Here is a 26,646-nt window from a genome sequence, read left to right as displayed (position 1 = left end):
CCCATCCTTCCCCATCACAACAACAACAAAATTATATTTATAGAGTGCCTTTCACATCAGGAGGACGTCCCAAAGCATCTTCGAACCTGTCTCCCACTCGTCTCTCACCACCACTATAACCTGCATGAAACCGACCACCTGCTCCCTCGACCCCATCCCTACCCCACTCATCAACTCCCAGCTCCATCTCCTTGCCCCTCTACCCACAGACATCATAAACCTCTCCCTGTCCACTGGTACCATTCCCACACCTTTAAAAACTGTCCCTCTGCGACCTCCTAAACCCCTACCATCCTGCACGCTCCCTCCACTCAATGCGCTCTGGCTTGCTTCATATCGCCCACACCCCACCATTCTGCCCCCACCCACTGGAACTCCACCCCGCAGTCCCTCCACCTCGCCTCCTCCCATGCCTCCTTCAAGACCCAACTCAAGACTCTCCTCTTCGATCTTTTGATCATCCTGCTTCCCCCTGCTCTCAACCCTCCCCAATCCCGACCCCCAGATCGGGTCCGAAACACTGAACTGTCCAGCGCCTTGGGACGTCCTCCTGACGCGAAAGGCGCTGTGTAAATAGAATTTTGTTGTTATTAATATAGTGCCGTGTCATGTCTTCGAGACGTCTCAAAGTGCATCACAGAATATACTGTAAAGTGAATTGACTGTTTATTTTGTAGGCGAAACGTGGCAGCCAATTGCGCACAGCAGCGTCCCCACAAACAGTTATGGATTGAGTGACCAATTTATTATTTTTTAAGGGATTATTACCCCTGGAAAAACGATCCGCCAATCGACTAACCACTGGGTTCCTACTTACTGCTAGGCAAACAGAGGCTTGTGGAGTAAGAAAACGTGCCCAACTTTTCACCCTCCCGGGAAATCAAATCAAGGTCTCTCGCTTCAGGACTCCACTAAGTCATGCAACTGGATCCAACTTCGAAAAGCAGCTGTGCGTATCAGTCATACAACATCCACATGACCACAAAAAGAGTCATCTTCCCCAGTAATCACAAAAGGAACATTTAGTGGCAAGTACTGAAGGGGCAGAGTTCAATGAATGGGAATATGATCACTGCCTCCCTATCCTGACACTTCATATGCCAACTTCAGTTCAAGATGACTACCCACCACAGCAATAGTATGGAATGTAAATGTCTTGTACAAATTGAATTGCATGCACAAACATGCATTGAATCCACAAATACACATTGAATGCCGTTCACATTAAAATTCCTGTAAAGCCCTTCGAGACATTTTGATGATGTGACAAGGTGTTATATCAAATACAAGCATTATTATTATTTAAAGATAATTCAGAAGGAAATCTATTGCAATGATCATGAAGCCTTTCTAAAAAAGTAATGAATATTTTCAAACAATTTTAAAATGAAAACTTACACCATCGTGGACAAGTGCTTTCCAGGTGTGTTCCAGTTTCTTTATCAGCCTGGAAAAGCAAACATAGATAAGATTGTAAGCTTTATAAAAGCTTAATGTTAATTAGTTTAGTATTAACTATGCCACAAAACCCCCAAAATATCCTTTGAGCATTGTTTAAAAGGCTGATGCTTCCATTTTCTGTAATAAACAGCTCAACAGTCATCAACATTAAAGGTGGTCAGTGTCCTGCAAGTATGTCAATCAAGTGTGCTTGGATTTGGGCTGCATTCTATGCTGAAAAGATTGCCAAGCAGCCGACTGTTTACTGCAGTAAAGGTATATATTCAATAGGAAATTACATGAACAGCAAAATAAACTGGAATGCCTAAAAGTGCGGATAAAATTATTCCCCTCCGAGATCCAAGTTAAAGATGGAACGTGCAAAGGAGGTGACTGTTAGTTAGATATTCGAAACAAAATATTTTAGTGCGATTAAAGCGACAAGATGAGACAAGCAGCGAAGTCTACCTGTAAGACTGTAAAATGTCAATAATGCCAATGTACAAAAGCAGCCGCTCTCCTTTGCCATTTATGGCTGGAATTCCTCCCATCCTGGAGCAAGGGGAACAGGAAAGAACATGTTTTAGAATCTCCTGTGTTTAGGTAACGTTCAACAACAGATCAGAGCAAAGCCTCAGCACGAGCAAGACTTCCCTTGCCTGCTTCATGTGCCCCATCCTACCCACCCCACCATCGATATACAACGATCGGGTCTTCAGCCTTTCTGCCCCCACCCTTTGGAATTCCATTTCACAGAGCCTCTGCCTCGTTTCCCCCCTCCCTTGCCTCCTTCAAGGCCCGTCTCAAGATTGATCCCTGACCAGGCTTTGTCATCCTCTTCAGCTTTCACTCAAGCTTCCTCATAAATTGTGGCAATGTCAGCAAGGTAATATAATAATAATAATCCTTGCATTTGATGTAGCGCTTTTCACGTCGGGAGGACGTCCCAAAGCGCTTCACAGAACACACTGTAAAGTGAATTGACTGTATATTTGTGGGCGAACGCGGCAGCCAATTGCACACAGCAATGTCCCACAAACAGTCGTAGATTGAAAATGACCAATTTATTATTGTTTTTGGTTTTGGAGGATTATTATTAGGCTCTGTGTGGAGTAAAGAAACTTGCCCAAGGTTTCGCCCTCTGCCTGAAATTGAACTCAGGTCTCTCACTTACAAAGCGAGTGCTCTAACCACTGAGCTACAGGACTCCACAAGGTACAGGTACTGGAGTAGGTTGCTACCCCAGCGAGAGTCAGCAACTTCATAACATTGGCCAAAAGCAACAAGAGCTTTATTAGGCCTTTCCATTAGCTTCAGCGCATTTAACAATGATTACGACTGACCTCATGGGAAACCTGAATGGGCCAGGTATCTGGACCTGAGGAAGTGGATTATATACATGTCCATTTATACACTGAGCAGATTAGATAACCAGGGAGTTACGTCTAGTTTTTACTACACTTCAAGCAATGCAGTCTCTCTTCCCAACCATGTCTGCAGTCTGTCTATGATTACAGTGGTGAGACATCACCTTGTTGACGAGTATCAACAAGATAATAATAATCCCTCCAAAAAAACCAAAAAACAATAATAAAAAAAAATTGGGTCATTTTCAATCTACGACTGTTTGTGGGACATTGCTGTGCGCAATTGGCTGCCGCGTTCGCCCACAAATATACAGTCAATTCACTTTACAGTGTGTTCTGTGAAGCGCTTTGGGACGTCCTCCCGACGTGAAAAGCGCTATATCAAATGCAAGGATTATTATTATTATTATTATTATTATTAATGCCTGAGATTAACCAAACAAAACGTTTAGCACATTCTACATACGTGTCATCGGTGTCAATAGACTCGCCCCGGGAAGCCCCACCCTGAATGGACTCCATGGCGGTGGAATAAAGAGCCTTCTGCGCAATGGGCCGCTTCTCATCGGAAGGGCTTTGTGATCCCTCGGCTTGTCTCTCGCGGCTGGCTTGGTCCAGGTTGTGAACTCCTAGCAACAGACTGTAGTCCATAATCTTAAAGCTTTCCAGCACCTGGTGAGCAGAGTACGAATACCACATCAGTCACGCACACAAAACAAACTGAAGTTCAAAATCCTCCCCGGGGAGTGGAGGGATGGGAGGAGGTAAGCAGGGTCTCTTTGGAGCTGAACTGGCTGCAAGATGACATGTTGCAAGAGTCAATTCCCTGCGGCAATTTCAGCAGTCCACTTCCTGAGCCCAATGGGTCTGCAGGTTCATCAACAGGATTTGGAAGGGCAGACTGCGATTCTTCTCACTCACCTCCTGCTAACCCTACTAAACTGGACAATCAGCGGGAAGCTTGCCAGACAGTATTCTCAATATGGTTTTAGCTGGTTAAGACTTCAACTGTTACCCCAAAACAAACCCCAGGGTCCCCAAACCTTGGCTCTTGTGAACTTGCACCTCATACTCTCCGGAATTAGCTGATCAGGGTATATCCCCCTCCAGGGAGAGAGTGCAGATTCCATTTCCACAAGGAAATTTCCATGTGCAGGTGGAACTCTGATTGGTTCAAGCATGATAATGGGTTTTCACATGTGTCGGACACCTGGCTGTGCAAATGAACAAGGTTAAAACATTAAATAAATCCTAACATTCAAAGACCATAATCCAAAATACTCGTTTAAAACAAATCATGGACTCCCTCATTTCAGTTCCTCACTGCTGACAGCTGTTTGCCTGCGCTCATTCAGAAATCTGAGTGTATTAAACCAAGCTTCATCTCAAACAGGGTTAAATCCCAACCATCATCTCACCAGACAATCCCTCTGCAGGGTTTTGACAAGAGCACTGTACATGTCCACGTCCAACATCAGCCCGTCTGAGAAATCTAACATGAAGTCCAGGTCTTTAAACGTAGGCCTCTTTTTCTCACGCTCTTTTCTCGAGGCCCTTCGTTTATAGGTCGAACCTTTTAAGTCGTACTTCATATGCATCTTAACCACTCGCGGCAACACATTGTTCATCACCGCCACTCGGATGTTCTTGCCCCCAGACTGCACACAGTACAGCCCATAAAACTTTGGTAAGAGCGTCCTTGGGTTCTGGTTCAAATTCTGATGAGAGAGAGAAAAAAAAATTTCAATTTAGCAGTGTAACAATGTGCAAATGGTTAGAACCTTTCCCCCTTATTTTCTCTCCTCTCATGCCGACATGTGGCTCCAGTGCAATTCTTACTGTTTCAGCTGACAGTGAGTGTCAACAGTCTATTCTGACCGGGGTGGGGGGGGGAAGAAACAGAGAAACAGAGAAAACGTGGCAGATTTTCAATCCATAGTTCAGGGGCTAATAGAATTACATAAATTACAGTTTACAAGGATGCCATTCAGTCCATCAAGTCTAAGATGAAGTCGATTACTGCATTCCTGCTTTCACTTTATTTTACAACCATACAAATTGGTTTTACACCAACTCTATTTGTGAAAACAAAATACGATCCAATATCCTCCCAGTAGATTTTACAAAGTAAAACACTGCGTACTCAGTTCTAAGCAGTGTGCTGAACAATTAGGAGTTGGAAATCAAATTCTTTCAGACATTTCACCTTCTTCAAACACAACTACAGTATCTGGATCACAACCAAATGCCAGCAATCAAATGGTTAAATCTGTCATCCTTCTCTCCCCCCACAGCCTCCTTGCACAATGTGCGCTTTCACTCCAACATGGCAATGGCCTGAGCCATAATAGGTTCACTGTTGAGTGGCACTGGAATAAATTGACTGCAAACCTAAATGCAAATCAGTGGTTACAATTTGTCAGCATTTACATCTGAAGATATTCTACTCCCATCTTTCAGCAATCGTTGCAATTTTGCAGCAAACAAGTCTTTCAGAGGCCAAAAAGAACCTGAATACCAAATGATGCTGTATTTAGAATTAAGGAATGAAACATCCTATGCCTGGAACCGGAGATATCGCAGCTGCGTTTCTCTGCAGTCTCTCACCCAAGCGATCTCATTGAAAATTCCTCAGGTGGATTTCATTGAAATTAATTTCAGCTGCTGTTTAACACAGAACAAATTAACTGATTCAGATCCAACAGAACAAATCGTATAAAAATGTATGGCTGTTTAAAGTTTACGTTCGTCAAAACCCAATCACATTGGCAAGTCACGGCTGAATGAGGAGATAAAACCGGAGAACCCGGATGATTAGGCCATCTTCCCTCACCTCAACTGTAATCGGGAGGGGGGGTTGGTGCAATACAATTAGCTTAGCAAGAGTGACAGAGATCACTATGCATCCAGTGACCTGCTATAAAACACATGAACTTTGAGAGAGGACATCCTCTCGGCCAAAGTTCAATGTTTTACAGCAACTCACTGGATGCACTTACTGTCATGAACATCCATGAAGAGCTGCTTCTTGGTTGAGGTACTGGAGGGGTGGGAGGGCAGAAACCAAAACCATGGCAGTGACTACACTGACCCAAATGATGTATTCTAAGTGGCAGTCCTCGCAAAAACAGAAGATAAAGTGTGAAAGAAGCACAGGCACCTTTTATAGGCAGTGAATATATTAGACACAAGGTTTTCTTTCATTTACCATATAATAGCCTGGAAGCAATTTTTGCAGAAACTCTGCTTCTTTATTTATGACGGTCTTTATGATAAACTCATCGTCGCTGGTTAAATAAAAGACTGAACCACTGGCCCCCGGGTTGGAAAGTTCAATCAAGGGCTCGTTGCATAATGAATACTGTAAGAGAACACAGATAACGGTTACTTCACCCCATCTCCACACAGAAAACACAGATTACACACAGTTAGCAAACTTATCACTAAAACTAAAAAAGCCAATTGTTCTTGAATTCATATAAAATTAATATTTATTATTTTACATACTGCTCAATTTCTCAGAATAGATTTACTATGATAGCATAACCCGATTACATGAAATATCAGGGGCCAGCCTCGGCTACAGAATAATTATCACGGAGGGGGGGGGGGGTGGGAGAGAGATGCGGAGAAAGAAAAGAGATGCAATTGAGTAATCATGAAGCATCATTAAGTGTGTTATCAACGTTCTTCTGCTGTTCGTAACCATAGAAACCCAGGCTAGCCGATCAGAACTGCAATTACATACACAGTACGGGGTTGTCAGCATCATTTGCCTTTACATTATTTCTAACAGTATGTATGCATCAAATGACTATATACTGTGCACAAGAGATTTTCTCAGCAACCCAACCAAGCTCAATGATGAACCCCCCACCCCACCCATACAGAGATTTATGAACAGCAGTTTTTTGTTAGGGTAATTCAGGACATGTTTCCCTTACCCTGAGCTTTAGAAATTTACAAGTAGAATAAAGATTTACCATTTGTAAAGCCTCACTTATTTGATTCCTGAGCAACTGCGTTAAATCCCTCAACAGAGTAGCTTAATCAGATGGATCAGCAGGCTGACACTTGGTTGTGGTTCTGTCTTCTACTGTAAAGATAGTTACACCTCTTGAACCTGGTTAGCATGAGGTCACACCCCAGTAATTTAAAGGAAGTACTTATTTTACACCTGCTATTATAAAGAAAAAAATCTGTATTTAAATATTCTCTTTTGTTTTTTTTCATTTCTGTTTTTCTCTCCTCCCAACCCCAACCCCAATCTTTTCCAAATATTATGAAGCACAACAGCCTCCTGATCCTAAGCTTTCAAATTCAAATGTCAATTTAGCACACCAAAGATCAAAACATTTGTTAATCAACCAATTGATCTCACTAGCGAAACAGACAAAAAGGTAAAGTGCCTCATAGGAATAAGAAAAGTGAATTATGATTCCCAGCACTTTGCCTCAAGAAAGGGGCCACTGAAAAAATATCAGACAAGACTCCACCTGGATGTCACGTTAATATTAACATTATTAAGCCACAACAACCCTAAATTTCATTAAAGCATCAAAATGGAGTAAACTATGAAAAGGCAGAGAGAGAGATGAACTATATCTCAACAGTTGAATCTCTCCCAGTGTCCTGGTCAACAAACAGCTAGTGAAAATTAGTCATTCTTGTTGCTTGTGGGACTTTGCTGTGTGGAAATTGACCACTTTGTTTACGTACGAAGTACACAATCATTTTACAGGAAATTCCGTGACATCCTCCTGATCAAATGTAAGGATTATATTATTCCAGTAAAAAGCAAAGCATGATGCTTGCAAGTGAATTGACAGTAGCTATTAACAGAGACTTGTCATGTAGTAGAGAGCTGATCATTCGCTGTAACTGAAAAGGACCCCTTTGCATGAAGCAAACAAGGTGGACAATGTGTTTCCTGCAAAATACTATGGAATCTCATTAAAATGTTGGTTCTTTGCAGAATGGATTCCAACATTCACTTACCAAATGACAACTGAAGTTTGCACAACACGCCAACCAGATTGCTTCAAAAGATCGGCAGTAACCTGATGGGCCACAAAATATTTTGGCATTTTGAAGCGAAGTGGCCTAAGTGTATGTATGGTATGAATATGAAGTGTTGACCAATGCCCTGTTATAGTGCTGGTTGGGATGTTATAGACTCTGGACAACTGTGTTCTAACAGGGCTTTACTGTATAAAATGGTTTCGGTGATAACTAAAAATTGTTTCCTTTGGAGATTCCACTTTCACCACTCTTCCCTTTCGAGTCCCAAGCGCCCCTCCCCTCTCTCTTCCCATATCCAGACGAGTGTCTTTGCCCATTCACAACACGTTCTTCCTCCCTGTAGCATTGTGACCACGAGAGCTCTCCTGAGTTAACTATATGGTAAATTCAAGTGTGTAGTTTTATATGATTAGCAAATATCAAAATGAAACATTTTGGTCCCCAAAATCAGTTCCATCAGGCCGGACCAGAAACCTGCTAAAAAGCCTGAATTCTGCAACAGCTCTCACGCTATGGTTTTTTTTTCCTCATTTCCATGGCTGATGTGGTTAAAGTTGTTTTAAATCAAGGTAACGTGACAAATAATTTCCTTCCAGAAATTGCAAGCATCACAGTAATGAACCTCTGAACGTCAGTGCATCTTAAACGGTTATGGATACGCAATCCCAGTTTTAATAACAATGATAATAAGACATCCTTGCATTTATTATGGCTTGTTATTATGTCGTTGAAAAGCCTCAAAGCCCTTCATTAAGTAAATTGACTTTATATTTTGTGACTAAAACACGGCAAACAATTGTGCGCAGCAGTGTCCTACAAATAATCGTGCATTGAGTGAACAAAGTATTATTTTTTTTGAAGGAATTATTAGCGCGGAAAGCAATCTGCCAATCGACTAACAACCGGGTTCCTTCTTACCTCTTTGTAAACAGAGGTGTGTGGAGTCAGGAAACTTGTCTAAGGTTTAGTCCTGCCCAGGAATCGAACCCGGGTCCTTTCTAATCAATATTCATAATGCTCAGTAGTATCTTATTACACACACTTCATACACACACTTGCAGTGACTAGCAGTGAGTTAAAACTCAGATTCAAGTGTTCCAAGGAGCAACCAACACAAAGGCAGCTTTTAATCTCTGTCCATTTTCAGTCACAAACAGAAAAATAAATTCCTTTCAAACCACTGAGATGGCAAGTGCAGGATACAGTCAGTCAGTACTATATGCATTTCTTTTTACCACATTTAATAAGGCAACACACAATATAGAACTGATTCAGCACCAGCGGGTGAGGGGAAAGAGGAAAGAATTGGGAATAATGTACCATTTGAATGGACTGTATGAATCCTAATTTCTGAAACCGAGCTTGAAAAAAAGAGAATAAACAAGGTTGCTGTACTACTGTATACTGGAGTGAAATGATTTAAACCACCCTTTTAAGTTGAAAAGTTGCTGTGGGGGATGTGCTCCTATTAAACATCCACACTCACCAAATAGTCATCTGGTCGAATGCCAAAGAGCTCTCGAAAGTACCGGAATGCCACCGGTGCATAGGTCTTGAATCGGAAATCTGGATAGTGATGTGCTGGAGTCAGGTTACTACCTTCACTGTAAATGAAAATAAAACATTTTAGCCCAAGCGAACTGCAGTACATTTACAGCACGGATTCTCTTGCGCGAAGTTGAATACAATCTCTACTTCTAGCACAGTTCAGGGATGAACTGAAAAAATTATCAAAACCCTCCTCTGCAAGCTAGCACAGAGGTTGACAATAATCCTTGCATTTGATTGCCAAGATACGTAACTCCAGATCAAAAGGTATAACTCCAGTTCATAAGAATTTGCTAGCGAACGAAGACCAAGGTCCATCTAGTTCACCTTCCACCAGGATCCTGGCAGAAGCTTGACAAGTCATGTCCCAAACTATATACTATCCTGAGATTTTTTTTTAGAAGAAATCTATCTAACTTGTTCTTGAAACAAATGACGAATTCTGCTTCCACTGTCTCCTTAGGGAGACTGTTCCACAATTTACTACTCAGTCACTAGTGTCTCCACAGATTTGTTCTCAATTTACCCCCTTCAATCGCAGGTCATAGCCTCTAGGTCTACTGCTCGGTAAAGAGATAAAACAGCTGATCATCGTCCACATTAAAAATCCCTTCAGAATCTTGAAGACTGCAATCATATCGCCTCTCAGCCTTCTCTTCTCCAGTGTATCTAATCGCTCCAATCATATCTAATCCTCATAGTTCAGTCCTTCCAGCCGCTCAATCATATTGGTTGCCCTCCTCTGTATCCTCTCAATCGCTGTGATATCCTTTTTATATATTCATACCTTCCAAAGACACAATAATGGTAAGTTGCACCCAGTCTGAAAGTAATGGATCATTTGGACCTACACCACTTGCAATGTAACCATGACATCCAACTCCAAGTGGACAAGGTTGACCCCCATTAGATTATATTTGCTCAGTTGGATTTTTCCTTCATGCTAGATTCTCTTTTTTTCCCTTCCCAGCACCACTCTGCTCTCAATGCTTCACTAAAGGAAATGCTTGACGATCCCAATTGTGTTTTGCCTTCACTGCTGTCTATCTCCAGCTGCTATTTAATTTCTCCAGGACACTACTACATGAAAAGGGCACTATAGAAATGCAAGTTGTTATTGTTGTTATACGAGAGGGATACGGGAGAAATTATTTGGTAACTCGTGACGAGCGCTGCAGATTTGTCACAGCTTATTTTTCAATCAAAAGTCATGGAGCAGTCACGGTAAATTTAGAAAGAGTCATGGATTTAGGGCGAAATATTGTGTAAAGTCACACACAGGAAGCTGGGAGGGAGTAATGACTGACAACCAATTCAACTGACTGACAGTGTAATGCTTTCCCACACGTGCCAACAGCAGTCTCTGGCATGATTGACAGCTTTGGGATTGAGAAAAACAAGCGATGCCATTTAATGAAATGTGTGCCAGTCTGTCCCCGCCCCCAGTCTGCCCTACCAGTGTGGAAAGCATTGCATTTCCCAATTGATCGCTTTCCCCGGTCAATTATTGCTTCCCCCCATTTTTCAATGCACTTTATTAAAATCATGGACACAAAGAAACAGAAAAATCACAGCGTCTATGACATTTTTACCACCATGACATCCCTACTCATAACAAACAATTGAAGAGTGTGGAGGAGAACTCAGCTCCTCAATTCTGTCTGTATGAAAATCATCATTGTAGAAAGATGACCATATTTAGCAGACTTGCCCGGGAAAGAATATGCTTTCAACCACGTAGAAGTCCTGCATCAACACATCTCTTTCCGGCTTGGAGCTGAGGTTTCCCACTGTATATCCAATGCCCAGCTGAATAGCTCCTTTAAGAGTCGAAGATGTCGTCTGCAACACATAGGATTATATGAACATTTTCAGCTATATTAGACAGGACAGCAGAATATTTACTGTGCATTCTGAAGCACAGTTTAAATCTAGTGCCATCCACCTAGTGAGGGCTCAAACCCACGATTTTGGATGTCAGATCCTTCGGGGGGAGGTAGGTGGGGTCTCCTTGGGGCTGAACTGGCTCCAAGGTGACATGTTTGGCAACGGAATGTCAGAATTGAGTCAACCCTCTGAGGTGGTCTGGTTCTCAAGTCAGGCGGGTCCCCAACAATCCAAGGCACTGCTGACGACAGCACAACCAGGCTGACTCATTGGCAGGACTTGGAAGGGCAGACCAGACACTGAGGGTAGGGATTCTACCACCCACCTCCTATTAACCCTGCAAGCCAAAGTCCTAACCGGTAGGGTCGTCCTAGCTGGACAAGCATCGGGAAAGTTTGCCAGGCTCTGCTCTCAATGGCAAGCTATGCGGTTTTAACTGGTTAGATTCCAGCAGTTACTCCAACCCACACTCTGGGGTCCCCAAGCCTTGGCTCTTGCCAACCTGCGACTAATACTCTCTGGAATTAGGTAATCAGGCTATGTCCCTCCAGGGAGACAGTTTGTGTTCCATCGCAAAAGATATTTCTGGAATTTCCATGTGTGGTGGGATGCCTGGAACTCTCAGTTTGGTTTGGATACTCTTAAGTATGGTGATGGGTTAATGCATGTGTCAGATATCCGGCTGACCAAAAAAAAAATTACAGGATGAATCTTAGTTTTTCAATCTTGGTAAAATGATGTTTGTCTAGACGTTCAAACATGCTAACGTAGGGTTAACATCGTCAGTGCTTGGCAAGAATTCTGCCTTAAAAACAAACCATTTACAATAGTCACCTGTAGTTCATTAGTTCAGCTTCATCATCCATGCTGCATGACTGTAACATAACATGTAGGAGGAGTAGGCTATTCGGCCATTCAATCATGGTGCCCCGCCACTCAATCATGGTGCCCCGCCATTCAATCATGGTGCCCCGCCATTCAATCATGGTGCCCCGCCATTCAATCATGGTGCCCCGCCATTCAATCATGGTGCCCCGCCATTCAATCACACCAATTACAATCGCTGTAATTCTCTCAGCACAACTCAACCAGCTACAGAAGGTTTGCAAACTCACAATGTATGAAATATATTTTTGACTGTATGAAATATATTTTTGCTGGAATAGTTTTATTCTTGAATTCCATTCTTTGAAGGCAGAGTCATAACCAGCCATTTGGTGACCTTGATCCAAGGTACTTATTTGGATTAAGGAATGTGTGTAGCATTCAGAAAGCCACGCTGAGCAGACTGCCTGTCCCAACCTGACCTCTCAGCAACAGTTGGAGCAGTTTTACATCAGGCATTTTGTACAGTTAAAATGCTTAACTGCAGCAAATGGAGAGAATATTAAAAGGTTGAACTGACTTATCAAAGCAGTCAACAAAAATGACTGATAAGACTTCAGTTTTAAAGCCTCAAGGGTTTACCATTCGCTGTTACTCAGCACCACAGTTACATTGTAAAAATTCAAAATTGGCTTGGCAATTTTACTGCTCAATGTACAACGCTGATTATTGGTTTAAGAATCCAAGCAGAGCAAGGCACTCCAGCACCTCGATCGATAGATCAGTTTGCAATTGAACAAGTGAGGAAAAAAGAAAGCTTTACAGTGGCTTGCTGGTCAATCAACAAAGCAAAAATGAAAGCTTTAAAGTGGCTCATGGTCAGCCTTGTTGTCCTGGTCAGTCTTGAGTTAAAACCCACTTGAGGTACAATTAGTCATAAAAGCTGACCCTTTCAGATCATACAAAGGGAAACCACTCGCTAAGTACACCCTAGCCTCAAAAACACACTAGCGTATTTAATCATCCAATCCACATAACCCTCAAAAATAGTGAGATAGCAGAAGAACTAACAGATCTTTCAAATCATAAGATATAGATTTTACAAGGTTGCATGCAGTTCCTTATAATTTGTACCATTTAATCAATTCCCAACATTGCTCCCAAAACTGCTGCATTTTACAGTGCTGAGAAAATAAAGCACTTGAAGTCAAAATCAGCTATTGTTTATACTTTACGGTTTTCAAATGTATTCAAGTGAATAAATGAAGCCAAGACCGTAATTACCTTTTTGTAAGTAGTTTCCCCAGAAGCATCCACTCCCCTATGCCCAATCCTTTTGCCTGTCGGCGTACTTATAACTCCCGATGAAGAAGGCATCTTAAAAAGAGTGAAATATTCAAGATACTTCATCTTTCACTGTATCTGCACAAAGTGTTACTTTTATTGATCATTGCTCACCTCAGCTAAGCCTCGTTTCTTGCTGGAAGAATCTGGAAGAGAAAGAGAATACCTTCTATCAGCTAATAAATATTTCTGCATCTCATAAGGATTCACGCGTGGTGGGACAGCTTCATTCTGTGAACACGAGATACTAAACACACCCGCGCACAGCAATATGTTTGCTAAACAGGCACATTGCAAATGTACAAAAATATCCTAGTTATAACATTTCTCAACTCATCATCCATGCCACCTCACCACCCATTCAAGGTACCATGCGTAACTTCTACTCAAGGAAATCCAGTTCATTTGGGCTTGGCTTTGCAAAGTTTTTTTTGGGGGGTAGAAGGAAGGGACTGCAATACCAATGCCATCTACAGGCAAGAAGGCATGTCAGGGAAAACATCCACGTTCAAAAGCAGAAGTGTAAGATAACAAAGCAGGCACACAGAATGGTTTGGAAGGAAAAGGCCATTTGGTCCAACTAGAGTACGTCAGTCTGAGAGGAACATTTCTTTATTCCTGCAGCAGCCTGTACCGGAAACAGAATTCACATTCTAGGGCAGGAACCAAACCAGTGTGTGAACCCTTCTTGTGCATCACCTTAACTAATCAGTGGCTGGTTTATTAAGTAATAATAATTTGCTCACTCAATCCCGCTGCTGTGCGCAATTGGCTGCTGCGTTTCACCCACAAATTCTACAGTCAGTTCACTTTTACAATAAACTTAGTATTGGTGAACCAACATAACATACAAATTTACAACTGGGTTGTAAATTTCTATGGTAAGAGTTGACATTTGGTATGTTTAGTGGAGCAAACGGAGCTTCCCCTAAGCCTTAGTGATGTGAGTGGAAATAGGAAGCCTATGGTAATAGCCCATTTAAAAATAATCGGTTAGTTATAGTTAGATCCTTACTTCATAGAAAATAGGATACATCCATATCCTATAATTGAATGCATTTTCTCCACCCATATTTAAGTATGGCAACCTATTTCCACAGAGCATCATGATGGGAGGCAAATGCTCTGGTCATGTGTCCCATTGCGTATCCAGCCAAGGGTTTTAAATTGGATTGACTTCAATCCCTGCTGTCTGCACAACATGCATCACACACAGAAGCAAATCTAAGTACAATAGCACTAAGCTGCAAACAATGGCTACCTCAAGTCCAGTCTGTTTATTTGTACACAAGAGCACAACAGAGACGGTGGAAAACGTTTCAAAATCATAAGTAGTAATGCGTGTAATAATAATAGCATAAGACATCAATAAGTGTTAAGAAAATTCCAATTTAACAATAGATGCACGAATTAAATAGAAACTTGAATGAGCATAACTGACCAGACTCATTCAATCCTATCAGCTAGTTAATAATTTGGCATCTAAATTTGTATCAACAACAACTTAAATTTGTATAGCGCCTTTCACGACAGTATGATGTCCCAGACAAACCCCGAGCTGGGGGTTGGGATCAGTAGGTGTGGAGGGCAGGGGAGGTGGGGGTAGAAGAGTGACCGAAGGCGTGGTCGAAGAGGGCAGTTGCAAAGAGGCTAAAAGGCCCGATCACCGATGGTGGGCCGAGCAGGGAACATGGAGCAGGCCGGAGCACCCCACACAACTATGTTGCTAGGAAGTTGTGTAACGATTTACTGCCTAAACTCTTAATCTTAAATCTGTTTTAGCCACAGCGTAGAAGCAAGATTAAATGCAAAAGAATTTGTGTGAAACAGATTGTAACATCTCAGCCAGGGTGCCAATAATCTAAACCCGTGATCCGAACATCAGGCAACAGCATGACTTTCAGAGCAAGGCGTTACATATTCCTGAAATACTAATGACCTCAGTTAAAATATTGCACATCATTTCCTCAGCCGTGTGGAGCCTTTCAGTAATATATCTGTTCTCTGCAGGCTAATGCCTCAAACTGCACAATAGATTCGTTGTTGATTGACCTGCATGGAATATCTATTACTACCCCAATTTTGTTATTTTATCAAACAGTGCCGCCAGCTCTAATAAAGCCCAGCCCACCCGGTCCAGTTCTCAAATCTCACTCCAAAACATTAACCTAACTTCCCCTTTAGATGATTGATATGTTGTGTGTTTCCAGTATTCTCTAGGTTTAGAATAAACCTCTTCCTTGTTCTGCATAAACCCGGCTGATCTGTCCCAAGGTAGGTGACAGTCTGCAACCGGCTCAGCCACATTCCCAGCAAGATTGAAGTTTTAGAGTATTGTTTTTTAACAATACTTTAAACACAAGTAAGCTTCATGCACAATATTAGTATTCAACTAATTCAAATACAAGCACAGCGACCGGAGCCACCTCATTCACAATAGCAGCATCGAGAAAATAGTGCACAGAGGCGCACTGCGTATACAGGTGTGTAGCAGTGGAGGAGGGCGTTCGTAGCAGGTTCCACAGAAGTGCGGCCATACTTTTCTGTTGGCCCAGCTCATCAATACTTAGCATGAATCCAACAGAGTTGTGGATGAGTTACATAGAACATGGACACAACTAATCCTCATTGGTATTTATACTCAATGAGCCTCCTCCACCTTTCCTTTCTCCTGTACCCCTGAATTCCTTTATCCCTCACATATGCATCAGGTTTTCTCTTATAAATTGATGCTTTTTATTTCAACCACAGCTTCTGGCAATGAGTTCTACATTCTCATCACTTTCTGCTTGAAGAAGTTCCTCCTAAACTAGATTAGATCTACTGCAGGACTCCCTCCAATCTGTCTTCCACACTGCCCAAATCACCAAGACTTCCCTTGTCAAAGTCACAAATGATATCTCTCCACCGGGGCTCTGTCTGCTGCCTTCGACACTGTTGACAATTCAATTCTATTCCACGGTATTTCACCCAGCACCATCACCGTTCTGTCCTTACCCTTTTTCCATTGTTACCTAACTCAACATCTCCAGTTTATATCTGCTCACTGCTTCACCTCCTGCCCCGCACCGATACGTGTAGCATTTCTCGGAGCTCTGTCCTCAGTCCTCTCATCTGTAAAATGTACATGCTCCTGTTCGGCAATGTTATCTACGCATGGAGTTAACTTCCACATGTATGCGGATGACACACAACTTCATCTCTCTGCCTCCACCTTGTCAGATATTAAGACCTGGACGAGAACCAGCTCCTGCTTGGCTCCTGTCAATGTCTTCTCAGGCATCAATATACATGTTCAACTCATCTGTCCTTTAAATCCCACATCTGTGCTTTGACCTGTTCAGCTTTTTCCCCACAACAACAAGATTTCATTTATAGTGCGCCTTTCACGTCGGGAGGACAGTTGGGTTGGGACCCAAGCAGGGGGGAAATGGTCAGCGTGAGGGGAGGGAGCGAGAAGGAGGTAGAGAGTCGAGAGGGAAGCTGAAGGCACGGTTGAAGTTAAAAAGGTCTTGAGATCAGCCTTGAAGGAGGAAAGGGAGGAAGCGGCGAAGGCACTGGGGGATGGAGTTCCAGAGCCTCGGGGCTGAGAGGCTGAAGACTCAGCCACCGATGGTAGGGCCGTTAGGGCGGGGGAATGTGGAGCAGACCGGAGCCAGAGGAACGGAGGGTACGGGCAGGTAAGTAGGGGGATAGTAGGTCGGAGAGGTAGGACGGAGCAAGGCCGTGAATGGCCTTGTAGATGAGGATGAGGATCTGGAATTCAATCCTCTGGGGGATGGGGAGCCAGTGGAGGCGAGCGAGGGTGGGAGTGATGTGGTCGCAAAGCCTGGTGCGGGATAGTACACGAGCTGCAGAGTTATGAATGACCTCTGCAACATTGCCTGCCTCCACCACTACCTCTCTCCTCGGGCCACCGAGACCCTTATCCATGCTTCTATCACATTCCAAGCTTGACTGCGCCAACTCTGCTCACCAAACTTCCAAACTCTTCCCTCCACAAACTACAAACCATTCAGAACTCTGCAGCTTGTGTCCTCTCCTGCACCAGTTAATTTTAAATTGACAGGGTTCTTTCTAAATATTTACAAGACATAATAAAAATGCCAAGGAGTTTAAAATCCCAACCACCTCATTCAGCTTTGCTCCTGTTGAGTCTTTCAACAGACTCTGGCATCATGAGATCAATTGAAGCTTTTCCAACTCGTGGTTGTGTTACAGCTTAGATGGCAGAATGTAATCGGAGCTGATCTTTCTCACAGAGACTGAATTCTGATTGGTTGGAATGGCTCAGTGCCACAAACTAGAACAGTGAAGAATTGTTCAAGGCTCTCCTGGAGTTTGCTGCCATCAAGGGCATGCACATCAAGGTATGGCTGGTGTTTGAAAGAACATTTTTCTCAAGGAAACTTGTCAGTTGACCTTGTTTTGGGTAAATTAAACTTGCTAGTAACTCTTCGATTACTCAATATGGTAAAGTAATGACTCCTCCGAAATTCAATAAACCAGGCACCATCTCTAACTACCATTCCTGTAAATACAACTCTTTGGGATTGCACTTAATAATAATAATCTTTGCATTTGATATAGCGCTTTTCACGTCTTCTAGACGTCCCAAAGTGCTTCACAGAATATACTGTAAAGTGAATTGACTGTATATTTGTGGGCGAACGCGGCAGCCAATTGCGCACAGCAGTGTCCCACAAACATTCGTAGATTGAAAATAACCAATTTATTATTGTTTTGTTTTGGAGGGATTATTATTAGGCTCTGTGTGGAGTAAGGAAACTTGCCCAAGGTTTCGCCCTCTGCCTGGAATTGATCCCAGGTGTATCGCTTGAAGGAGGCAGCACAGACACGATGGGCAAATGGCCTTCTGTATGATAAATCTCTATGGTTCCTTGTGTTGTCTCCAAAATATTCAAACACGGTGCCTCAGGCCCTCAGTGGCTTGCTCTGAAAAGCACTCTCTTCCTCTGAAAGTGATAAGTGAAATGGAGGAAATATTTCAAAAGTCACTCAAAGTGCACATAACAAACAATTGGTTCAAGATTAAGATGGTCCAAGGCACAATGCAGCAAACACTGAAATATCTATTCTCTATTCTCAGACAAATGGAAAATTCTTCCAACTCTGATAAAAAGATTTGAAATGCTTAAAGATAAACACGCAACCCAGATGTACAAGTCCAATCAATGTATATTTAGAAATCATTTTATCGCCAAACAGTAAGCCATATGCATGCCCTCTGCAACTATTTATCTTGCTTTCCCTTCTTTCTAAACAGATTTCTTTGACGTGATTTTGATCAGGACTCTAATATCTATCTATTGAGTGTTTGACCCTACATGAAAGGCACTGTACAAGTACAAATAGAAATGTAGCAAGCCCCCGATCTTTGGAACTCCATCCCGGAGTCCCTCCAATTCTCCTCCACGTTGTTCACGTCAAGTCTCAAAATGTACCTCTTTGACTATGCTTTTGATCATCTTTTCCCTCCCCACCCTCTCAGCTCCCACCACCAGCATAGGTGTCATCCAGTATTGTATAGGTCTTTGAGAGCTTCCTCACAGATTTAAATTGTATTGTATAGAGAGCCAGTTGGGATGTGGAAGGACAGTACTAGATACAGAAACTGGTCTTATCCAGTGCACTTCTCCACTGATACAATCATTCAAATCAACAACAAGCACAAAATAAACAAGCTTGAACAGCAGAACTGCAGTGCTTTGCACTATTGTAGTTTTCTTTCTCTGCCCTCACCCCAATATCAGAAAATGGTGGTTAGGAAGCATACCTCAAGCAAGAAGTTCACAGATAGCCTTTGTGATGCAACAACAAAATGACAACTGTGAATACAAGCATATTTCAACTGAATATTGTATATGCAATAGATATTTAGTTTGTTTGGGATAAATTCTTACGAAAGCCATGAACAGACTGTGTCAGGGTTTCGTACGAAACAGAGCAGCTCTCTTAGAGAAAATTAGGAGGAACTATTTCCACTGGCAGAAACCCGAGGAGAAATTTTTTTACACAGCGAGTTGTTCGGATTTGGAATGCATTGCCTGAAAAGGTGGTGGAAGCCAATTCAATAACAACTTTTAAGAGAGAAGTAGATAATTATTTGGGGAGGACAAGTTTGCAGGGCTATGGGGAGAGAGAGCAGAGGAGTGGGATATTTGGAAGCTCTTTTAAAAGAGCCGGCACAGACACAATGTGCCAAGTGGCCTCCTGTGCTGTATAATTCTATGAACTTTTTAGAGCTAATTTTGTGACAATTGGAGACTTACCCAACAACAAATTACATTGGTTTTGCGTTTTTTCACGTCAGGAGAACGTCCCAAGGCACTATACAGTAAATGTTCAAAAAAATAGCTGTCCCCTGTTATTAAAATCTTGCCTTAACATGTAATAAGGTGGAGTGCTTTATTCTTGCAGCAATTCATGGGAGTCAAGGAAGCCATAAAAACTGGCAACATGTCAGCCTTATTAAACTACAGGAGTTAATAGTACAATTGCAGCCTTTTCTAAAAAAAACACTAAATTATATCCATTTTCTTACAGTCTACCATGAATAGTTAAGTTAGAGTGCACAATAGTATTTAACAGTTCTGCAGTTACAGCCTTCACTTGCTCCTCCTCCAAATGACCTTCGAAAACCATTTAAGCTACAATCACCTAAATCAGCAATCCTACTTCATAATATTCCCTATGTATTGGGACTTTACAGAAATTGCATACCCAATGGAGGGGATATACTCCTGCTGCAATCTCACCAAGTCAATTAAGGTAGAATACTTCAGGCGTAAAAATGTTTTAAATGATAGTTAACTAAAAAATTAGTACAGGGATTTGTTTTAATTCCTATACTTGCTGGAAAAGTCACACCAAAGCAAGAAATAACACTAGAGAAGGGATACAAGGTTAGACTTCTACATTTAAACAAGAAGCCAAGCAGTGCATTATTAGACAATACAATGTATGTTTGTAAGGTGCTTTTTAGATCAAGAGACCACCTCAAACCATGGTGGGGAGAAGACATGATCAAAAGTGCAATCAAAGAGGTAAGGTCTTAAAACTGTTTTTTTNAAAGTGAAGGAGGGGTGAGTGACTTTATGATGGACTTCCAGAGAGCAGGGACAGAATGGCTGAAAGCCATCCAAGTCCTTTGTGAAGGGCTCTATATAAATGTAAGCTGTTGTTGGAAGCTCGCCCACCAATGATGGGGTAGATCTGGTGGGAATCAAGCAGGCTGAAATTGTTAATAAAATTACATGGGAAGGAGTTTTTTTGAAACATGGACAAATGGAAAGGTGTTAATAATTAATACTATTATTAATTGTATAATAAAACTGCATAAAACACAGTAACTAGAATTTGTCAGTCATGCACTTTGTTTGCTTGGTGGTCGATGGTCTACACTGAGTGCCTCTACCCCTTTGCAGACAACAATCAACCAAAGTGCAATTAGAAGCACTCGCTTAATTTGCTACTTTTTTCTCTGTTATTCTCCATTCTCACATGAACAGTTTATCAAGACCTTTAAGTCAGCTTTTTTAATGATAACTTGCCTTTTTGATTTAGTACCTTATGTCATTTAAATGTCTCAATACTTGTCATCACTGTAATGTATGTGTGTTTGTTGGCAAATGAAGCAGCCAATTTGCACGAAGTAATGTCCCAGTGAAAGTGAATAAAAATGTTATCTTCCAAAACATTTTGAATCATGCCACAGAATGCTTAACATCAACCTGAACAGGCAGGTAGGACTTTGGCCTAGCATTTCAACTGAAGGACAGTACCTCCAACATTGCAGGTACCCCCAGCACTGCCCTGGAGTGCCGAGCCAGACTATAAGTCCCAACATGGGGATCACTGCTGTCATGATGGTGCTCACCTACATCGCCTCGCTCCACTCTACCTCTGTGACCTCCTAACTCCCCTACCAAACCACGCGCTCCCTCCGCAAAGCCAGCTCCGGCCTGCTACGTCCCCCGACCCACCATTGGTGGGAGAGCCTTCAGCCATTCTGCCCCCAACCTCTGGAATTCCATCCCTCAATCACTCCGCCTACACGCAGAGAGCTCTTCTGTTTTCTTCTCCTTTCCATGTCAAATCTCTGAGTGTTCAATTTATAACTTCAGTCATTAGTTAGCAACTTTTTGAAAGTAATTTTAATAACATTCTTATATTTGAAATGACACTTTAACATTGGGAGAACATCTCAAAGAGCTTTACAGGATACACTGTGGATTTTGTAGGCAAACAATTTTAACTGGAGCACTTGTAATTCACAATTAGTTAAAATGTATGCCCAGAGTAGAAGTTTGTAGATGTAACAAACTTGGTTTATGAACAACTCAGTTGTTCATAAACCTTTACACAACACCACCAACTTGCATTTATTTAGCGCCCTTCACGCGCGGTGGCGTCCAGAAGCTCTTCACGATGGCGGAGTCTGGCAACTAACCAGGGAAAGAGGGAGGTGACCATAAGCACAATCAAAAAGGAAGGTCTTTTCCAAGTAATAATGTAAATCCTGGATCTTCACTTGAATTATACACCATTCACATTATACATCAGAATCTGCATTTCTGAATCGCTCACCAGAATTTCAACATATGTATTCAAATCCTCTTCCCTTACATGAAAGAACGTATGCAACAGGAACACTGAAGCAATAGATTTGCACTCGATACAATGAGATATAATGTGCCAAGCACAAGAGTTCTGTAGATTATTGCCAACCCCGTATATTTTTTTCTGAAAAGACAGCAGCACTGCTCAAGTTTTTTTTAAACCATTAAAGATCTATTTGACACCTATTTACACAAAACGTTAATGCTAGAGGGTAGCACTTAGAAAAGGTTCCTTAAGATGGTTTCCGTGTCAGCCTGGCTCCCTGAATTCCCAGTCTAGGGTCAGGCTGACACACCCAATACCGTGCTGAGCGAGTAATCTTTAGTACTTAGCTCATCAACAACAACAATTTGCATTTCTATAGCATCTTTCACGTAGGATAATGGCTAAGCACTTCAGTGATGGGGTTGGATGACAAGCAAAGGAGAAGGGGGAAACAACCACAGTCATGGTTAATAGCCAAATAATGTTACATTCAACAGAAGAGAGCAAGGTAACCATGAAGAGGAAGCAGTACAGCTCTCCACACATGTTTATCTTCCAACAAAGCGATCACTCAATAGTGATCAAGAGAGGGATTGCTGTCTGATGTTCTCTCTGTCCTCCTCCCCCCTCCCATTAGCCCCAGGAGCCATAAACTGACCAATTGATGCTCCAACAGAGGACCTAGTAGTCCAGACTGGATGAAGTGGAATAGAATAGGTGTAAGAACGTGAAAATAGGTTTAGAAATCTTGAAGTCACTGGTTTAATAAGCACTGGTTTAATAAATAAGCTCCATTTTATACATAAATAATATTTCATATGATAATAATTGATTATTCATTGACTGCTTTGAGTAGAACAATCCACTCAAACTCAATACTCAGTAACTACCAGGTTTCCCATGTTGATCACGGTTGCATCATTTTCCTCATCCATCACAGATATGTGGTACGTTACGTAACACCGGTACTAACAAGGGTACAAATGTAATTCTAGGGTTATTCTGTTCCAGAAGACGACATCTCAAATGGCTTTTAAAATGTACCAAGTGCATTTTTAATGATCATTTGTGCGCAGCCAGAAGTTTATAATACTGCAGTTCAGGGTCAAATAACCAACAGGGCATACAGTTTCAGACACCACAATGTGATACAAGAAGCAGCAACTTAGCTGGACTGGAGTAATGCAGCATGTAGGACATATCAGTTGTAGACTCTGCCTGGTCAACCAACACATCCATGTCAGAGACATGAACCGAGGTCAGTCAATACCTGCTTAATAGACTATCGACTAGAATCACAGCACAATACGATACCAGGATAGACCTGGTACAAGGTTCACTTCACCTTCATGTGGGATTCTGCTTGAATTGTTCCACAAAACAAAGGATTAACAAGCAATCCACCTGCACATCTCTTACTATCATGTCTCTGACTCAAGTCTCTACCATGTAGCTCAGTGGTTAGAGCACTCACCTTGCAAGCGAGACACCTGGGTTCAATTCCAGGCAGGGCAAAACCTTGGGCAAGTTTCCTTACTCCACACACCTAATAATAATCCCTTCAAAAAACAAAACAATAATAAATTGGTCAGTTTCAATCCACGACTGTTTGTGGGATGCTGCTGTGCATAATTGGCTGCCGCGTTTCACCTACAAGTATACGGTCAATTTACTTTATAGTCTATTCTGTGAAGCACTTTGAGACATCGAGAAGACGTGAAAAGCTCTATATCAAATGCAAGGATTATTATTATGATTATGTTGTAAAGTAGCTATGACCTTTAGCCTATCCTGAATGTCTTGGCTTCACAGGTAAAGAATGGCAACTTAAACTGGTGATGCCTGTATCCTGGAGTCTTCAGGAAAGGAGAATATATTAATACATTTGTTCAACAAACTCGTTCATAAATCTAATGCATAAATCTAATGTTAAAACAACGGCAGAACTAGGCCTATAACTAGAATTATGTTAGAATGATAGATCAAATTGGACAGGCACTTACAAATGAAAAATTTGCAGAGCTATGGTGAGTGGGGCAGTGCGACTAGTTGGTAGCTCTTTCAATGAGCCGGCACAGCCACGATGGGCCGAATGGCCTCCTTCTGTGCAGAGATTCTACAAAATTCAGTGACAAAACGATTTTTTTTTCAGGTCAGCCTAATGTCCATTATTATGCTATGAGATTCTAAAATCAAACCAGTTTCTACACGTAGAAATTCCCTTGGCTAATGGAATGCACACACTCTTCTGAGAGGGACACATTCTGCTTACATAATTTCAGAGAGTATGAGCCACCAGTTGGCAAGAGTCAAGACTACCTGTTATGGCTCCGGCTTCCAAGTCCTGCCGGTGAGCCTTTTCATTCCGTATACAAGGGATTTTTGCTTTTTTCCCCCCGAGAAGATGCAGTCTAGTAACTTCAAGAAACATCACAAAACTGTGCCAGACCCAATCCTCCACTAAAATCTATATACCATTTATGTAATTTTCAACAAGCCCCATAAATGGAGGCAAGAAATAAAAACTTGAGCTATTTTGCTCCTCCCTATCAGAGGTGCAAGACCAATTATTGCATGCCACTCTCACATTGGCTGAAGGTTGAACCATCCCAGTGGGTATCATTCAGCTTGTACTGAAATTTCTTAAGCAGAGATTGTATGATTCAGAAAGGAAAATAGAGTCTCTAAGCTCTTCATTCCCACATTTCAAAATTATTGGGTCAAGATTGTGTGAAAATGCAGCACAGTCTTCTTTTGTAACGTAAATGGGTTTTCACAGGTTTGCATAGCGCAAGATTGATTCTCCGTATCCAAAAGCTTTCCAGTATTTAACATGCCAGTATTTGGCAAATTCATTCAAGTGTAACTCAGCCTTCCCATGACCTATAAAGCTGTGATAATTCAAATGAATATCCTTGAAGGCAAAGCAAGTTTGACCTTTGCATACTATGGAAATGCAGACAAAAATCAAAAATTAGCAAGATACAGCCAACCAAATGGCTTTGTAAAACATGAGACTGAAAATGGAAAATTAAAATTGCAATTCAATCCTAATACCAACTGATAAATTACAAAAGTGAGCTTTTACTTATAATAATAATTCTTGTATTTGATGTAATGCCTTATCACGTCTTTAAGTCGTCCCAAAACGCTTTGCAGAATATACCATAAAAGTGACAGTATATTTTGTGGGCGAAACCTCTTTGTTTGCATCCTACTTCACAAGAGGTCCTGTCCCATATCCGTAAAACAGATTTGTTTGAAATTATTTAGCACTTAATTTCTTATTCAGCAGGATTTCATCAAGGGCTTAATTTTTTTTTTTAATTTAAGCAAATTGTAATCTATCACATTTGTACTGGAAAACAGGATGATTTACGACAGCTATTATTACATTGTGCATATAGCTGTAAAGACAAGCCTCAGGTACAGAATAGCACACTGGGGTAACCTAGATGAGAATCTACTAAGTTTATTAATTTGATCAGAAAAATAGCATTATTATCCTCTTCTCACCAAAAAATACTCTTTGTTTGCATTCTCCTCCACATGAGGTCCTGTGCATATCCATAACAGCCACAGCTAGCAGCCCTCTGTTTATCCAGTAGGTACCATGACAGCAGGACAAAACAGTGGGAAATATGGACCTCCCCACATACGCCAGTGGAAAATGACAAGCTTTCACACGTCAGCACTCCCAACAGTCTGAACTTGGTGCCTAGCAGCATAGAGACAGGCGAAGCATAGTTACTGAACTGATCAGAGCTTCTGGGATCTTTTTTGAAACAGCCTTGTCCTCATTTGACAGAACAGTAGTTTAACAACAGACCGGATATAATTGGTCATTCACTTCATGGCTGATTGTGGGACAGGGATACTGCTCTGCACAAATTGGTTAGCTGCATCACCATACTTTACAAGAAATTCTGAGAAGCACTTTGAGACACAGGTGATGGTTGAAGAGCGATATCAAATGCTAGGATTACTATCATCAGGTTCTCTGCTCTGCTTTTTCACACTCAGGGCCTGAAAAAGCTGCAACCATATATTATCCTTCACACACTATAGCTCAGTGACAGGTTCAGCAGTAACATGACCACAAACTGCCACTCCGCAGCAGAGGACGACAGGACTAGCAAGGCTGAAGAATAGTTTTTCAATGCATCATTGTATATTTAATGAATCCTTAATTCAAAAGTAACAGAGTTTCTTGGATGGCAGATGGATACAAAATAAAAAAAACATCAACCGACATCAATTTTTTTACACAAGGTACAACGTGAAACCATTAATGAGCAAGTCTGGAGGTAATACACCAATTCCTGTCATAACTAATAAAATATAGCAAGTCAATGTCATTGAATGGATTCTACTGAAACATTTTTACATCAGCTCCTGCCAACATCATCTTGCCTCCGGCTGAGCCATCCTCAACCTTCCAAGCCTTTCTCTCCAACTTACTGAATCAGTGCCACATTCAGTTCGACCCTCAGCTTTCCTTCACATTCAGTCTCCGACCAAGATTGATTTTCTGCATCTTTGCTCCATCGCCTGCCACAGTCTCCATCACACGCTCAATGCTGCC

At 41.8% G+C, this 26,646-nt stretch overlaps 1 protein-coding gene across 3 annotated transcripts in view; it reads right to left on the bottom strand.

Annotated features, from left to right (window-relative positions):
- LOC103188137 (phosphatidylinositol 4-phosphate 5-kinase type-1 gamma) overlaps nt 1-26,646 on the bottom strand; it is a 60,367-nt gene that overhangs the window by 22,036 nt on the left and 11,685 nt on the right. For all 3 annotated transcript variants that reach the window (XM_042342610.1, XM_042342608.1, XM_042342609.1), the window contains exons 2-10: nt 13,548-13,579; nt 13,374-13,466; nt 11,089-11,219; nt 9,316-9,433; nt 6,016-6,168; nt 4,226-4,525; nt 3,274-3,479; nt 1,909-1,992; nt 1,399-1,447 (exon numbers count right to left, since the gene is read on the bottom strand). In XM_042342610.1, the coding sequence (XP_042198544.1) occupies nt 1,399-1,447; nt 1,909-1,992; nt 3,274-3,479; nt 4,226-4,525; nt 6,016-6,168; nt 9,316-9,433; nt 11,089-11,219; nt 13,374-13,466; nt 13,548-13,579 (1,166 nt within the window). The remainder of the gene's footprint in view (nt 1-1,398; nt 1,448-1,908; nt 1,993-3,273; nt 3,480-4,225; nt 4,526-6,015; nt 6,169-9,315; nt 9,434-11,088; nt 11,220-13,373; nt 13,467-13,547; nt 13,580-26,646) is intronic.

The sequence above is a fragment of the Callorhinchus milii genome, unplaced genomic scaffold (assembly GCF_018977255.1).
Source record: "Callorhinchus milii isolate IMCB2004 unplaced genomic scaffold, IMCB_Cmil_1.0 Scaffold21, whole genome shotgun sequence".
Classification (NCBI taxonomy): Eukaryota; Metazoa; Chordata; class Chondrichthyes; order Chimaeriformes; family Callorhinchidae; genus Callorhinchus; species Callorhinchus milii.
Note: the sequence above shows the minus strand (reverse complement) of the source record. Positions and strands in the feature narration are given on the sequence as shown.